General features: G+C 43.5%; 1 protein-coding gene across 1 annotated transcript; it reads right to left on the minus strand.

Moving 5' to 3' along the window:
• Nucleotides 1–296: 296 nt before the first annotated feature.
• On the minus strand, nucleotides 297–16,254 carry SMPDL3A (sphingomyelin phosphodiesterase acid like 3A). Its single transcript, XM_087775535.1, has 8 exons — nucleotides 15,911–16,254; nucleotides 14,097–14,310; nucleotides 9,998–10,142; nucleotides 6,892–6,988; nucleotides 5,464–5,642; nucleotides 4,100–4,280; nucleotides 2,039–2,163; nucleotides 297–810 (listed from the first exon to the last, which is right to left on the minus strand). The coding sequence occupies exons 1-8, from the start codon at nucleotides 16,014–16,016 to the stop codon at nucleotides 499–501; spliced, it is 1,359 nt and encodes a 452-aa protein (XP_087631661.1). The 5' UTR covers nucleotides 16,017–16,254; the 3' UTR covers nucleotides 297–498.
• Between the last annotated feature and the right edge of the window lie 1,811 nt (nucleotides 16,255–18,065).

The following is an 18,065-nucleotide window of genomic DNA, read 5'->3' on the forward strand; positions in this document are numbered from 1 at the left end:
AAAAGGAAACTTGGCACAGAGAGATACCTAATACTGGCATCGCATCAACAACATAACTGCACTCCACTCTCAGCAAATGTGGGTTTTGCACATTTCAGTTTGCAAATTGTGACAGCAGATGGTTGAAACCTGCCCCCATACAAATCCCATGCCTGAAATGACATTGCCTACATTTACACACCCTGAGAAAAGAGACTTGGATTTCCAAAGAACTGAGTAACTTCTATCCCGCATACTGGGAGCCTGTTACAGAGGGCACAGGACACTTGAAACAACAGCAAAGTACCTGGTCACTATTACATAGCCAATAAACTTTTATTTAGATGTGGAAGGAAAACATGTTTACAGGAAGAAAGATCTAGGAAGATTTATTGCTCCCCTGAAATTTGGAAAAGTCCCGCAGGCTCCCTGTCAGCATGTCAGTGCTTGAGCAAAAGGATGAGCAGGTTCTTTAGATCACAGGCTAAAGTCGGTATCAGCATAAACTGCACGGAGACTTCACCTCCACGTTGCTTCTCGATTGATACAATCTGTGTATGAGGAGTAATCCAAATATTGGATTGCACATATTTGGCAGGTCTTGCACCCCTCTTCACAGACAATGGTTTTGTCATAACTCACAATGAAGTTACTGTAATACTTCTCGAACAGTGTGCTGTCTGGCACAGACAACTGCTTGGCCATTTCATATAGGCTTTCTGGCTTCAAGTCTTCAATGCCGTAAGCTTTAGTCAGGATGTATTCTAATTTCCAGTTCGATTCATTTTTTTGGTTGGCGTCTCTGAGGTCCAAATAAAACTGCCAAAGATCCTACAGTTAAAAAAAAAAAAAAAGAAAGAAAAAATAGGCATGGCTGTATTGCTTTCTTCCCTGCTTCATTAAGTCTCTAGAGTGATATATTGATTAGGAAGCTGTCACTCCTCATTATTCACAACTGAATAGAAGGTCACGTCCTACCCCAAGAGCTGGGCTTACACCCAAAGCTGGTACTTGCAGTGCCGTAATGGTGGGGGGATGGGGAGGAGAAGAAAAAGGAGCCACAAAAGGCAGCAGTGGCACTGTTAGAGGTGTTTCCCAGCCAAACTGTAAACCAAACTCCACTGTCCTCATGCCTGCTTTAGGAATGGGGCAAAAGGGCAAGATCCAGAAGTTTCTTTTCTGTGGGCACTGCTTGAGGGGCAGAGTGGATAGAAAAAGAACAGCCAAGGGAGAATTCAAGGGAAAGGGAGAGATAGAGATACAGGAGTGAAGACAGAGATGCAGGAGTGAATTCTGCACAAGAAAGGCACAGCCTGTATTAGCACAGGCCTCCAGAGAGAAACCTCAGTTCCAGTCAAGCTGCAGGATGCGTTGTCACTGAACTCAGAGAGGTCACAATTTTACCCTGAATTACAGAGAGAATATCCGAGTCATTTGGAGCCAAAATAATTACACAGGATTCCCCTTCATCTCCAAAAATCACATGAGACTACAGAAGTATTCTACTTTTTTCCTTCTAAATTTATCTACAATTTCCTATAAAAAGTATAAACTCTATATAGGAAGGTGCATGATTACGAAAGATATGACATGGTTAAAAGTGCTTTTCTTCCTCTGCTCTTCTACGCCCTTTAGCAGCATTTCATGGGCTGCATCCCAAAGCTCAGGCAATCACCAGCAAACAACACTGGTATGTAAACAAGCCCAGGATTTAGGTGAACCTTTTCCACCAAGCCCAGGATTTAGGTGAACCTTTTTCACCATTGCAGAGCTCCCTGCAAATAGTTTTAGGATTCCGCCCAGAAAATTTCTGACTGTCTTTGATTCTACGTTGTAAGAATATTCCATAGGGACCAGGAAGTACTGGGCAGTCCTGCAGGCACAGGAAGCCTGACCAAGTTACCTTTCAGATTTCCTTTCCTTTGCCCAGGAAGAAAAATAAAGAGTAACCATCAAAGTTCCACCAATCGCCATAATACTAGAAAGGCTGACATCTCGCTATAATTTTTAATGACACTATATTTAAAGTCTTAAACAATGGTTTAAAATCTTTACTTACCAGCAAGCTATAATCAAGAAGATCATATTGATACAATCTGACGCCAGGGTTATTGGACTCCATTTGCCATATGCTCTTCACTGGGGTTACAGCAGGTGCGACAAACAAGGAATTTACTGGCTTTTCTGCAGGAAAAGGGAAGGTGAGGGAACAGTTTCCTTCCAATCAGTTCTTTCTCAAACAAATACTTTTATAGAGAACCAACACAGAAAGAACCAGAGTGACTGGCTTAGGTACATTAGCATTTTTTTCCCTGGATTAGCTATATCACTGTGAACTCCTTCTATACTTCCACTGGATAGACCAAAATCTGAGTAAACTACCACAATACACATTCCACTGTGCACCAGTTAAGCTTGCCTATACTAGAGGCTTCCCACCAATTCAACCACCTGTGCAAAATGGTCTTGCCTATATGTAAGGTCTCTGTATTTTGCATATGTCTACTGAAGAAATATTCAAAACTTCTGGTTGCTGTCTCCATGCTATATTTTACATGTTGCTTTATGTATTTTTTGCTTTATGTATTTATGATGTTATTAGAAACACCAGGGTATCATCACCTGACCCTGACTTCACTCATCTGAACTAGCCCAGCACCTAGTATATGAACACCAATCTTTACAGCAACTGAAACATGAGGATGTACACGGGGTTTAATTAGACAGAATATGCAGGTAAGTATATTGAGAGGTTCTCTGTGGAACAAAAAAGAAGCCCTATCTATTCCTTTCTCTGACAACATCACAGCAGTGAAATCACAAGGCCAGTCTCCACATATGAGCAGAAGCTTTGAAAGCTTGGAAATCAGTAGATTCTTCTGGAGAAGATAAAACTGAGCTCTGCATCTCAGTACACTGATGTTGGCTACAGTATTACATTTATCTTGAATTCTCTGGAATTTTGTCAAGAGGAAAATGGCATGAATAGAAGACAGCCTAAAACTGTACAGATAAACACAAACTGCATTTAGCTACATGCAATTTCACTGTTTAAATTTTCTCAAAAGATGCAAAATTATTAAAATAATTTGGAAGCAGTTGCACATGCAAACTGTAATGACAAGGCACCAAGATCAGTCTGTCCTTGGTGAAATTTGCAGTAGAGGTGATGATTTCATGCACAAATGGGACAAGGTACCTACAAAAAATATGTAGGTATAAGACTGCCTTGAGTAGCATTTTAAAAAAATATAAAAAGCCAGTTCTTTCACTAGGGCTAGATTCCTTTTTTACTGGAGATTAATTCCATGATAATGCCATGTAAAAAGGTAAGTGATTTAGAATACTGTTACCCCAAGTCAGCATTTTGGGCATGGCTTTTATGAGTTCATATAAAACATAGATAAAGAGCCAGTTAATATTTGGGTATTTTACATAAACCAAAGCAATGGACCTCTCACTATTCTATGGTACAGACACAAATATTTAACCAGTTACTTGTTACGAGTTCTTTTGTTAGAGATGTTAGAGTGCTCCATACGGCCAAGCCCATGGGATTTCAAAGCAATAAACAAAATTTTCAAAGCTGGGTGCTTTTCTTGAAGGGAAATTAGCTGATCTAAGAGATGCAACAGGCAGAGACTTTCTTTCCCCTGCTTCCTGCTTACCCTTATCTTAATTAACTTTGAAGCAGCAGGGAACTCAGCGGAGAGGCACAGTAATGATGCAGGAAACACAAGAACATAGAGCATGTCTAGTTGGCCTGAGAACATTCCCTTTGACACATTACACAATAGCAACTGGCTAGTATAATTTGCCCATGTCACTGAGAGAGCAGAGAGGAAAGACTAGAAATTCTTGTCTAGGCGTAAGCATTCATTAAAAAAAATGGGGAGTCTCTTCTGACTCCAACAAAAAAAGACAGTCTGCCTTGCAAGGTTCTCTTTGGAAAAAAATTGGGAGTTTGTGAGGCTTGAACTCTTGTAGGTAAATAGCAGTATTTCCCAATTTCCTTTTTCAATTACTTATAACAGAAGCTGACTAATAAGAACATGCAAGAAAGTATTAACTTGCTTTTAATCAAGAAGAAAAAGATGAAAGATTCAACAAGCATCATTACCTTCTTCATCCAGGAGGACCATGATACTATCTCTATGGGTATGTCCAAAAAACTGCCCCGCAATAACACTACTGTATTTGCGAAAAATCTTTACCAGTCTCTCATTGTAATACTCCCTGATAGCTGTAGTATTCCTTGCATATGGCAAGTATCCTATTGGCACATGTCCTATTATATATACCTAAGGAATTAAGATACAGAAAGCACAATTAGCACCTTCATTTGAAACTTATATTTTTAGCTGTAACTTAGCATTATTATGAAACTGTGGTAACTACTTCTATCTTAGAAATGGCATTCCGAAAGCTAGAAATCACAACAGTTTTGTTATACAAAATACAAACAGTAAGAATGTTTAAATTCATAATGAGAAAAAATAAATAGATTTTTTTTTTTTAGTGAATTCAGTATATTCTTGGGAACAAAGTTCTAATAAGTCAATGTGTGATTTTAGGCCAAAGGAAAATTTGATCAATTTTTCCTAATGAAAAAATAAATTACTAGGGCAAGACTTATGATTTGGCATCTCAAGGGGACAGTAAGAAAAACTTGTGTTAGAATATTACAGAGCCTGCATGGTCAGAAAGTCACCAGAAATATGGAAGAACTAGTTAAAACCCCTCCGAGGTCAAGACTTGGTTCCAACTGCACACATCAACTAATATGCTGCAGGGTTTTATGAGGAAGAGAAATCTCTCCTTTCTCCCGACTGTAATATAATATTTTTAAAATTACAACACCATAGCGAAATGTAAACATGTTTCAAATTAAACACTTTTTCTGGTCAGATGATGACCCAATCTCTGCTCCAATCAATCAAACACAAGACAACAATTTATAACCTCACTTCAAAACCCGAGTATTATAAGACAATTTATTATAACACTCAAATCATAGCAATTGCTGCAGCTTGGCTAAGTTTTGTGGTTGACAACCTCCTTTCTAATTTCTATTTTTGATACTTGTAATTACATGAAAATGTAAATGAAATATGCTAGCTTTTGTCTCAGGCCAAGGGTGCACATTTTAAAATGAAAGGCTATGAGTAAAAAGAGTCAGAAACAAAAGTGAAAGTATTAAGTATTCTCATCCTGGCTTCTATAGTATTTTACATAGTAGGAAAGAAAAGGTATTTTACTGTATAATTTGAGAAACTGCATTCAACTACTTTATTAATTGTAGTATAATGTGCATATTCAAGGAAGAATTATTAAAAAGATGAAATTTTGATTTTGCAGCGTCTTTGGCAGCATTAATATTCTTCTAGTATCATGCTTATATTTTCATTGTCTCTACTTCTTACTTTTTTTTTCTTTTCAAAGTTTAAACAAATAACACTGACGGGTTCTGTTCACAGCCCCTACCTTTTCCTTCTTTTGTGAAGAGGTTTCCAGTATTCCCTCCAGCCAGGCAAACTGGTTGGCTGGGTCAGTGATATTCACAGTTACACTGTTGGGGCTGTAATATAAATTTGTGTTCAGACTGATTATCCTGAGTGGTTGACAACTATCACTGGATTCAAACAGCTGTGTGTAGAAGCCACCTGTGAAAATAAGACCAACATCATCTGAAAAATGAAAGGCTTCAAAGCACAACTTTAGAATGAAAGTACAGCACTGACAAAATACCCAGCCTTACTCTTTCTAATAAAATGGAATATGGCATGTTTATTCAAGCCATGCATCACCTTATCACAACAGAACATCTTAAGAATCTGTTTTTAGCAACATTTTAGGAGAAGCTGACACTGTATTTTTTATGGATTCTTGCCTGTAATTGCCTTTGTGTTTATTTGACAGTTTTCAGATGCAATTATCCCAGTGACACACCAAAAAGTGCCCTGTAACATTTCTTCCACAGTGAGAGATGCAGTAATTGTTAAAAAGTCCACATTTCTTGAAATACTGCAAACATCTAGGTTTCTCCAGGAAGAACTGTTTGAGTTAAGTAGCCTTGTACTTTGAAAGTCATTTAACTTCAGACTGGAATGTGATGAAAAGCAAAGATCACGTTTTTCAACCCAAGCTCCTAAAACTCTCCATGGCATACAGAGCTTCTTCAATGGATGCAATTTCATAGTTCATGGACTTCAGTGGAGCCATGGCAACAGAGCTATAACAATATACCTTTGAGTTTTGTTTTTCCTATTAGAGTTTCTACTTCCACTCTTACCCAGAGTTCCTTCTCATTCAGGACACGAAACCACAAATTAAACTTCCAAATCCCTAGTGTTTGAGTGGATTGGAAATTGGGTTGAATTTTTCAGTCCTTTGCTAAAAAGAAAAATCTTAATTAGGATATCAATATTCTCCTGGTTCAGTAAGTTGGACACAAATATGATGCAATTAACAGTATAATCACCAAGACTATGTGCTATCATAACTTGAACAAATATGTGCCCATTCAATACGCTCTGAAATACATATAGTATCAAAACAGAAACAGTTCATCGATTTTTTTACAACCAAATTTAAGTTTTCTTGTGCATCATGTGCCTTTATCTAGAAAGTATTATGAGGTCTTGAAGGCAATATTTCACATGCTTTGCTACAAAGCCAATAATACTGTACATATTACAAGAAGCAATAATTATTGCATCAGAAGAGAATAAATGTACCCTGAAGATAAGCATTGCATTTCAAAAAGACAAGTAACTTCTTCCAGGAGAAGCATTACAGATAATCCATTGTGCTGATTCATCCTACAAGGCTTAGCTAAACAAATGGGACAAATCTATAGAAACATTAGTTCTCTAAGCCCTAGCTTTACAATGCGTTACTGGCATATTTTACCTTTTCTGAAGGTATTGATTGCTTCATCTGTTAGCCAAGGTTTCCAGAAATCTGCTACAGCATTGTAAACTTCACTGGTAGTTACAGGAAGCTGATCCTGTGAGAGAGCAGAACCTGCCTAAGTCTTAGCATTCAGACACACAGATGAAAAAATCACTATATTATCCCACCTGACCTCTGGCATAATATGTAAGTGTATCCAGTCAGCACCAGGAGGAACTCAAGAAAGGAAAAAAACTTCTGAACATCCAGTATTGCTGATCAGGAACAAATGCCTGAACTGAGAACTGACTGCACGGCCTTGTTAATGCACTGATAAACTAATGCCAGAAATATTTCAAGCCTTAGGAGCACAGCGGAGTAGAAAACCATACATTCTGTAAAATTAATAAATATATAAACTGAAGATTCAAAGTCTAAAAAGAAAGTCCCTTGGAGGAAAAGCTTGAACATAAGCTTCTTTTATAGAAGGTGAATTTTTCAAGAAACTCGGGGTTCATAGCAGCTCCTCAAAACTCCACTACAGCCCTCAGACACATTCTGGTGAAATTCACGAATATTTCCATGATATCCTGTAGTTCTAGTAACAAAGCATTTAAAACGTAGAAGAAAAGTTTTGTCAATGTTTTCTCCCACCGGCTCTAATTAGGACTGTAGCACTCTTCAGTCTGAGCCAAGCAATGCCCAAGCGCCACAGCCTGATAAGAGCCATGCTCTCATCCAACCCTGACAGGAAGATCCCAGCCTGCCCTTGCCTTTCCTAAAATATCTACTTGGATTCTTGGTGCTAGAAGAAAAAAACAGAGGTTGAAAAACAGGAACAGTATTACAGTGCATGTTTTCTCAAACGTAAAATTTGACCTTTCTAAGATCTCTGAAACTAAACCTACGTTATTAGAGGCTTAGGCACTAAGTCTCTGTCTAGGAGTAGTGCAATCAGAAGTCTGTTCAGACATTTGTTGCTTGCAGTGCACAGAAACCAGTTATTAAGAAAGCTTTGAGCCATACTAGTTCAGCCAGAGCTAACAGTCGCTAACAGCCATAGGAAAACCTGATCTCAGATAAGAGGCCATATTATGGACTGAAGGTGGTTTGGACCCAGGCAAGTCAGCGCTCTGCGAACTTGGGGATTAGACAGCAGTTCGGGAATTCGTTTTAAGCAGGGGCAAGGATGTGAAACAAATAAGACCATGCAGAAAGACCGAGGTCACAATATACGATCTGAAAGGTACCTCAATGCTTGATTAACCTGAGTAGTATTTTTAATAGGCTCTGCAAGAAAAATCACCCAAGACCATTAAATTGTTAAGACGGACGGGTCAGAACACAATAGAGAGCAATAAAATTCTCCGGTGCATGGTGAGCGCACCGCTTTCACACTTGCTCTGGAACAGCCTACAGTGTGTGGCTTGCTCCACATTGCTTCCAGTCTACGGGACATTTGCCAAGCATGTCCATACGAAACCCAGAAATGTCTTCAACAGCCAAAAAAAAAAAAAAAATCCAACAGCCTGAAATGACCCCATAGTGGGGAATTTCTGACCCCGTGGTCTTTTTCAAACAGTAACAGAAAAGTGTGTCAGTTCTGCGGATTGGTGAAGCCTGTCATTTGAAAGCAAAGTATCACAGAAACACCCCTGTGTGGTTTTGTGCAGAGAGAACTACAACAGTTATTCCAATCAGCAGCTGGCTTCAAAATACTATTTGCTGCTCATCTGCCCCTCCTGACCATCTTTTTTCTATCTTCAGATTTATTTTCACAAACAAAACTCGTATTTGTTGGAAAAGTCACTACATTCTTTGTCTACAAGGTTATTGTATACAGTTTTTTTCTTCTATATCAAAGGAGACTGCTGAATGACAACTATTAGCTGTTAAGACTTTTAAAAAAAAACAAAACAAAATGAAAACAAAACACTGAGTGAGACTTCAGTTACGGTGTTATTTATCAAAATACTTTACCAGTGGTTTCTGGTGAACCAACCTGGTCCCCTATCAGTGCATATGACCAGCTGACGCTGTATTACCAGAGTAAGAACACAAGAAACTGAAGTCCCAGCTTGGTTTGTGCACGCACATTTCCAAGATATGTTTAGCTCCTATTTTGTCTCTCACATTTCCCTTTCCCCTCTCTGAGCACCTCTGTCACTCCCTGATTTGGGAATGATACAGGCAATGACACAATCACCTACTGCACCAAGATATACCCTGATAGGCCTAATGAGTAACACAGAAAGCTGGAATAAAAGTCTTTGGGGGTGTGAAGGAGTGTTACCAAATTCCCATTAAGCATTTCAAACAAAATATTTTAGTTGACCTGCTCCACATCTCTTCCGATCCCCTCAGATCCAATGACAGAATTTGTTTCTCTAGTCCTGTGTGCTGCCAGATCAACCCGCAATATGCTTTAAAGGGCACATGAAGCAACTGTTTACTTTTGAGCTACGCCAAGAACAATACTCGCAGAACACTGAAAGCAAAAAAGCACTGTCCTCAGCTGCAATGGCACACATATGCAGTAAACCATCAATGCAAATATTTCTAAGTGTCCAATAAGGAAAGAAAAAAAGACATGTTTTTAATAAGAGTGGCAGAACTATGGGAACATTACAAAAATTCTGCCATTAGTCTGATAAAAAAAATCCAGTAATCTCAGCAAACAGATTTCCAGTAGGCCTTTCAGTAGGCCTTGAACCTTACCACGGGCTCACAGACCCATTAAGGATGTCATTTCTGTTAGATTAAGTTATTGTACACACATGCATGACTTACAGAGCATGAAAAAAATAAGTGTTTATTAACTACGATGACACCTGATGATTCTAAGCCATGAGGAACAATTAGCAGTAAATTTGCATGACCTCAGGCAATGTACAGATTTTACCTGGTATCAACGTTTGCTTGGGTAACTTAACACACAGAAAGAGATGTACTTTCTGTTCTTGATTGGAACTATTTATAATTTTAAATGCTAATTGGAGAATTGTGGAATATTGTTTTCAGAATAGTAGTTACACAAATTTAACTCTTATTTTTCACACCTGCTTTCTGAGGGATTAGGAACACACTCAATATGATTCATAAACAATTTTCTAACTTGTTTTACCTGTGGCCAGTAGTCATGATTGCCCAAAGCCGGGAAAACCTGAAGATCTGGAAAGAAATTACGAATTGTAGAACTCATATTGCCAATGATGCTAATGACCAACTTAGTGGAGAGTTCTTTTACAGGAACATGAGGAGGGCTATCTCTGAAAAAGGAAAAGGCTTTATTAACAAAGGCTTATTAGCAACATAAGGAGAGGCAAAAAATTCTGCACACACATCTACATTCTAACATGTAATGCTACTATAGACTCTTTAATTAAAATCATAGAGTTGCTTGAAAGGCTCTCTGCAAAGGCTTTTTTTAAAAAAAAAACAAACAAGTAGACTAATATTTATCCTATGATTCACATTTATCATAACTAAGATGTCTTAGAAATTAAATTAATTCAACTGCATCATTTTGAGCTACTGTGCAGTTTGGGTTATAAATTTTCTGTCATCTGCACAACCTCGTAAGTTAATTTTTCCCCTTTTAACAACATCCCGTTGAAAATGAAGTACAATAAGGTAAGTGAAATAAATTAATCACTTGTCTTTACATATTCATATTTCTTAACACCCTTCCCCCCAGCAAAATGAAGAGACATACCATATATAATCTTTCCAGCAAAAAAGACCCTGTTATTGATAAACAAACTAGTTCTCACAAACACTCAAAGATACTAATCTCTTTGATAAATTATAGAATCATAGAATCATTTAGGCTGGAAAAGACCTTTAAGATCATCAAGTCCAGCCGTTAACCTAGCACTGCCAAGTCCACCACTAAACCACATCCCTAAGCACCACATCTACCCATCTTTTAAATACCTCCAGGGATGGGGACTCAACCACTTCCCTGGGCAACCTGCTCCAATGCTTGATAACCTTTTTGGTAAAGAAATTTTTCCTAATATCCAATCTAAACCTGCCCTGGAGCAACTTGAGGCCATCACTTGCTACTTGGCGGAAGAGGCCGACCCCCACCTCGCTACAACCTCCTTTCAGGTAGTTGTAGAGAGCAGTAAGGTCTCCCCTCAGCCTCCTCTTCTCCAGGCTAAACAACCCCCAGCTCCCTCATAAGACTTGTGCTCCAGACTCTTCACCAGCTTCATTGCCCTTCTCTGGACACGCTCCAGCACCTCAATGTCCTTCTTGTAGTGACGGGCCCAAAACTGAACACACTACTCGAGGTGAGGCCTCACCAGTGCCGTGTACAGGGGGACGATCACTTCCCTAGTCCTGCTGGCCATACTATTTCTGATACAAGCCAGGATGCCATTGGCCTTCTTGGCCACCTGAGCACACTGCTGGCTCATGTTCAGCTGGCTGTTGACCAACACCCCCAGGTCCTTTTCCAACGAGCAGCTCTCTAGCCACTCTGCAGCCTGTAGCATTGCATGGGGTTGTTGTAACCCAAGTGCAGGACCTGGCACTTGGCCTTGTTGCACCTCATACAGCTGGCCTCGACCCATCGATCCAGCCTGTCCAGATCCCTTTGCAGAGCCTTCCTACCCTCCAGCAGATCAACACTCCCGCCCAACTTGGTGTTGTCTGCAAACTTACTGAGGGTGCACTCGATCCCCTCGTCCAGATCATTGATAAAGACATTAAACAGAACTGGCCCCCAATACTGAGCCCTGGGAAACACCACTTGCGACCGGCCATCAACTGGATTTAACTCCATTCACCACCACTCTTTGGGCCCAGCCATCCAGCCAGTTTTTTACACAGTGAAGAGTACACCTATCCAAGCCATAAGCAGACAGTTTCTCCAGGAGAATGCTGTGGGAAACTGTGTCAAAGGCCTTACTGAAGTCCAGGTAGACAACATCCACAGCCTTTCTGTCATCCACTAAGCGGGTGACCTTGTCATAGTCAAGCAGAACCTGCCTTTCATAAATCCATGCTGACTGAGCCTGATCCCCTGGTTGTCCTGTACGTGCCACCTGATGGCACTCGGGTTGCTCTGCTCCATAAACCTTCCCTGGCGCCGAGGTCAGGCCAACAGGCCTGTAGTTCCCCGGATCCTCCTTCCAGCCCTTCTTGTGGATGGGTATCACATTTACTATCCTCCAGTCAACTGGGACCTCCCCAGTTAGCCAGGACTGCTGACAGATGATGGAAAGTGGCTTGGTGAGCACCTCCGCCAGCTCCCTCAGTACCCTTGGGTGGATCCCATCTGGCCCCATACACTTGTGTGTGGCTACGTGGTGTAGCAGGTCGCTAACCATTTCCCCTTGGATTATGGGGGTTTCATTCTGCTCCCCATTCCTGCATTCCAGCTCAGGGGGCTGGGTACCCCGAGAACAACTGGTCTGACTATTAAAGACTGAGGCAAAGAAGGCATTAAGGACCTCAGCCTTTTTCCTTGTCCTCTGTCACTATGTTTCCTCCCGCATCCAATAAAGGATGGAGATTCTCCTTAGCTCTCCTTTTGTTGCTAATGTATTTGTAGAAACATTTTTTGTTGTCTTTTACAGCAGTAGCCAGTTTAAGTTCCAGCTGGGCTCTGGCTCTTCTAATCCTCTCCCTGCACAACCTCACAGCATCCTTGCAGTCCTCCTGAGTTGTCTCCTCCTTCTTCCAAAGGTCATAAACTCTCCTTTTTTTTCCTGAGTTCCAGCCAAAGCTCTCTGTTTAGCCAGGCTGGTGGTCTTCTCTGCTGGCTCATCTTTTGGCACATGGGGATGGCCTGCCCCCACACCTTTATGACTTCCTTCTTGAAGAATGTCCAGCCTTCCTGGACTCCTTTGCCCTCCAGGACTGCCTCCCAAGGGACTCTGTCAACCAGAGCAGGTCAAAGTCTGCCCTCCGAAAGTCCAAGGTAGCAGTTCTGCTGACCCCCCTCTCCTTACTTCTCCAAGAATCGAAAACTCTATCATTTCATGATCACTATGCCTAAGACGGCCTCCAACCATCACATCGCCCACCAGGCCTTCTCCATTCACAAACAAGAGGTCCAGCGGGCACCCTCCCTAGTTGGCTCCCTCACCAGCTGTGTCAGGCAGTTATCTTCCACACGCTCCAGGAACCTCCTCTCTGCTGTACTGTATTTCCATCGGGCATCAGGTAAGTTGAAGTCCCCCACGAGAACAGGGGCTAGCGATCGTGAGACTTCTCCCAGTTGCTTACAGAATTGATTATTATCCATTGATGTATACCATAAAAAAATTATGTGATGGTAGAATGGAGAATTTTGCTATGGCAGAAGGGTAAATTAATGCTATCTTTTATGAATACCTAGAAAGTAACAGGGCATGGTACTATCGAGCTATTCATATGCCTCCCTTTCACACTTCTTTCTCTAGTCCCACTGCTAAGGCCCACAAAGCCACACAAATAACACCTGTGTGAGAGAGAGAGTAGTATTATGCCCATTTTCTAATAAGGAATATTGGCACAGAAAAGGTAAATGTTTTACTCAACAGGGGACTGTACACATCCAAAATACTGCAATGAGGGACTGTGAAACCACACTTTCTTTAGAAGCACATGCAGCTATGAGCAATAGTAATGAAGAGAGCAACAGCAGCATCTACAACACTGTTATCCTCTCCCCGCTAGACCCTGATCTAGAATTCATACAGGCACCGAACCTGAATGGTAACTTTATACCCTTAAAAAAAAAATAAATAAGCTATAGTGTTGCTTGATTCTAGTTGCCTCTTTGAGAACCAAATAAAATATAGTCAAAGGGTATCTTCTAAAACGGGATACACTTTAATGACCTTAAGACCTACAAAATCCAATACCTCCCATAATAATTCATTCCAGTCAGTTATTCCTTTGACCTTTCTTTTTGCTTTTTCCACTTCCCACCCTCCCTGCACCGTTTCCATTAACTTACACTAATACAGTCATGTGATAAATGTCCCAATGAACAGTCCAACAACATCCAGAAATGATTAGAGATCGAAATATGTTCCTTAGGCCTTATATTCTCACTCAGTCTCCTACTTATTAGCCATTTGGACAACTAAAGGGACTGTTTAAAAGTAGCATTTGTGAGATACTAAACTCAGATCTGCTGGTGCAAATATAAACTTGTGAATTACTGCACTACATAGTTATCCAGCTGTTAAAAGCTTTAACTGCAGAGGGACTTGAACACTTACCCTGTCCAAATCATGAATGAAACCTGCTGTTTTGAATCTTTCATGAAAGCAAACGCTGACAAAATAAGTTGATATGGAGAATCACACAAAAAGTCTCCAAAAGGGCCTGGGTTGGAGGCATTGGCTCCTTTGGAAGAAGAACAAACTTTGGTGCGATCAGGGGTAATGTGGTAAGTCGGATCTAAATGTAGGTCAGATACATGCCAGAACTGCCCTGTTTTCAGAAAACAAAGATTAAAGAAAAGGCATTATTTGCAGTTGAACTGGATACACATGGGTAATGCCAAGTTTGCTCCAGTTTGTCTACTGCTATTCCTCTTTCAAGTTTTGAAAAGGAGAATAAATTTAGCAAATCGTTGATCAGCCTGTCTGATAAGTGTGGGAGAGTTCTGCATTCCTGACAAGAGTCCTTCATGTAGTCTGCTTAGAAAAACTGAAAACAGAAGCAGAGGCACAGGTTTAAGCTATTCAGCAGAAAAAAAAATGGAGGTTGGTAGGGACTGGAAAATCAGCTCCTTTTCATTAATAGCAATCTGGAAGCTGGAGAGTAGTGGAGGCGATAGAAGGACTTCCCCGCTCCACCACCTGAAAAGAGAGGGAGTTGCATTTTAATCATTTTTCCAGATCTTCCCTGGTTGGAAGCTACTATAAAAGATCACGGTCTACAAAGACAGGCAAGAAACAGCACGTATGCAAAAATTTCAAAGCTCCTCTTCTCCCCAGCAGACGCAGTAGCAAAGAGACTGGGCTTCTCACCAGAGAGAGGTGTGTCAGCCTTACCTACTCACTGCTTTCCAGGCTGACACATTCTTAGCCACTGCTACATAGCACTGCACGGAAAAAGGAGCTAAGAAGTACAGGAATATGGTGAATAAGATGAATTAAGCTTGTATTAGACTACCAGCCCTCAAGTTTCATGTAAAACAAGAGTAATTTCTTCACGTCAGTTTCAAAGCACTTGGGAAAGCCACATGAGTGTCTGAGGTTGTGGTTGTGAAATCCGGAGAGATACAAACTGGTTTTTCCCAAGTCACATGCTTGCTCGGTGGCAGAGCAGGCACCCTGCGCCTGGACCCCGTGGAGTTTTATGTCAGGAAGCAAAGACCAGCAGCGATCTTCGCTATCTGCAACGCTGAGACTCCTACCAACAGGAGACAGAGAAATGCCTGGGCACCGGTGCGTCTTTGGTCCGAGGCACGTACGAGTCACAGGGAATGAAAATCCCCTGGAAACCACCGCGGAGCACTCACCTGTACGCTGCCGTACCGCGGATCACGCCGGGCAGAGCACGTGTGTGTGTGCTGACAGCACAGAAACCAAATTTAATGTTCGCAGTGCGTGCCACAGGACACCACGCCAAAGGCAAGGCAGGGCTCACCTTACCTGCCATCGTCCTGGCTAACTAAATATGAACCCCACGGAACCCTCCCGTACCTGAACAGCCATGTATTTACTCATCTAAAAGTCACACGAAGTTGCAGCCAGTTGGGACCGGGAATACCACTGCAGCAGCCTATGTAAGGGGAACACTGAGACGGGGAGGGAAAGGAGGCGCCGGAGGGGAGCAGGCACCCCGGGTCTCCCCCGCCGCCGGGCCCCCGCGCTGGCAGCACCGAGGGGCGGCCGGCGCCCCCCGGCCGGGCCTCCCTCAGCCGGGGAGGCACCGCGGGCCGCGGCTGCCGCCCGGGGCCGGGCTGCCCCTCACCCCCCTCCCCCGTCCCCCGTCCTCCACGGGCGGCCCCGGCCGGGCCCCTGCCCGCCGTCCCCTGCGCGGGGGCGGCCCCGCTCAGCCGCTGCTCCCCCGGCGGACTCACCCACGGCGGAGCGGGGCTGGGGGCCGGCCGGCGCCGCCTCCAGCGCGGAGCAGAGCAGCGCCAGGCCGAGGGCCAAGCCGGCGGCGCGTCCCCCCCGCAGCTCCATGGTGGCCGTGCCGGGAGCGCCCTGCTCCGCCGACGGCCGCTCATGTGACCGCCCCGGCGCGGAGGAAAGGGGCGAGTCCGGGGCGGCTTCTGCAAGCCCCGGCCCTCCGCTGCCTCCCCGGGGCTGCCGGAAGCCGCCTCCGCCCGCCGCCCGCACGACCGGGGGCCGAAAGCCGCCCCTGGCCGGGGCCCCCCGCTCGCTGCCGGGCGCCGGGGGCAGGCGCTGTCGCCTCCGCCGGCCGTGCCAGGGGTCGGGGTGACCTTCAGGAGGTGCCAGCCCCGGGTCAGCACTGAGGCGCTGAGGACCTCGTAGGAGCCAGCCTGGCCGCGGGCAGGGCTAACTTCACGGTACCGGCCGGTTTGAGACGGCCTCGAAGGAAGGTGAGGCGGGCGGCGGGAAGGCGGGAGTCCCTTCCCCGCTCGGCAGGTGGCCCGTGGCGCCCGGCGGGCCGGTCCCGTCCAGCCCCGGGCTCCCAGCAAGGGGTTACGGCTCTCCGAAGCGGCGGGGACCTGCGGCTGAAAATCCGTCCTCCCCCCAGAGCTCGGGCGCCGTGCAGGAGTCACCGGCGTCTTCTGGGAGGAACGTTTCTCACACTATACGTGTAAAAATGGATCCTGGTTACTTAACACGCTTTAATTTTTTTTTTTTTAAAAAGCTGATGGAATATGCCATCAAGTACACCTGTAATGCAGCCTAAGGAACATGCTGAGGTGTATTGTAAATACGAGTCTCCGTCGCTAAGGCTTTATGGTAGCGGAGCTGCTCTTTACTGCTGAAGTCAGAGCAGTTTCCGCTGAGGAAGCGGACTCGGTGTCAGTTTTAGGAGCAGACCAGAGTAATGATGTCATGGACCCCATCGCTGACCCCAAACGTCCCGCTGTGCTGTGCTCTTCCGATCTGCTTTCCAGGGCTTTGCAAAGCCATTTTAGCAGCAGCTGGAAGTCCCGCGTGTCAGTATTTTCCTCGTTTTTTCACTCCTCTGAGCAGTGCCACAGGCACTTCGCAGGTACCACTTCTGCGTTTTTCTCTCCCTTATTTGACATTAATATTGTTCATCTTTAGAATAGCCAAAGACTTCACTAATACACTTCATGATGGTTTCATGTGACTTATGGAACATACGTATGTAAGGAAAAGTAACCTTTGTTTAAAAGTGACTGTAGTAAATATTTACCGTTCAGGGTTTATTTGTAAACCAAGTCTTAATCTGTCTCTGCATTCCTTTCCTCATATTTAATACAAATGACTTGTCATGAAGACGAATGCCAGTACTGGGGACCCAAGTCTGTTTTCCCCAGTGACGACGAAAAAGCAGCTGCTCCCACCTTTCTGAGAAGGGGTGGCTGGGAAGGACAGTCGTGGCGAACGCACCCGTGGGCAAACAGGCAGCCACCGAGGGGAGACAGATGAAAGCTGTATTAGGTACTGAAGCTGAGGATTAAATGAGCTAATAAACTGAAGGGCAGAAGATGCTGTTTAAAGATAACTTGCACTATAGCAGCTGAAGCAGCCCAAAACAGAGACTGCAGCTCCCCGTACCACTGGAATAAGTTGTACTTTTCATTTCTCTGATGAAAAAAATTAGCTCCTAAATTCTAAAAACAATCAATATCCACCAAATAAAACATTTATAATGGTTCATAATTAAGGACTCCTAGTGTTCCCCACAAGAGAAAACAGACTTGGATGTTCCTTTCAGGCAGCTTCTTTGTGAAAAAGTAAAGCTAACAACATTAAATTTTGTATTGGTGCTGGTTAGGTGCCATAGTTGTGTGTGAACTTTTATCAGATGAGATGAGCTACCCACGTTATCCTTGCTACCCAGGGAAGCAAGAAGCCACTTCCCATGATGCCACGTAGCAGATCTGAAGGATGGCACAACGCAGTATTAGGCCCAGGGTTTTGGTGGGCAGGACGCCCCTCCAGCACTGCCCTCTGCAGCCGCACCCCCACCCGGGAGTACTGACCAGCTGAAGTCACAGCTCAGCTTCCTTCGAAAGGTGGTAGGTAGCTACACCTCCATGCGGTCCACCGAGTCAGTGTGTCAGA

The sequence above is a fragment of the Nipponia nippon genome, unplaced genomic scaffold (assembly GCF_047370975.1).
Source record: "Nipponia nippon isolate SJK-2023a ecotype South Korea unplaced genomic scaffold, ASM4737097v1 scaffold_4, whole genome shotgun sequence".
Classification (NCBI taxonomy): Eukaryota; Metazoa; Chordata; class Aves; order Pelecaniformes; family Threskiornithidae; genus Nipponia; species Nipponia nippon.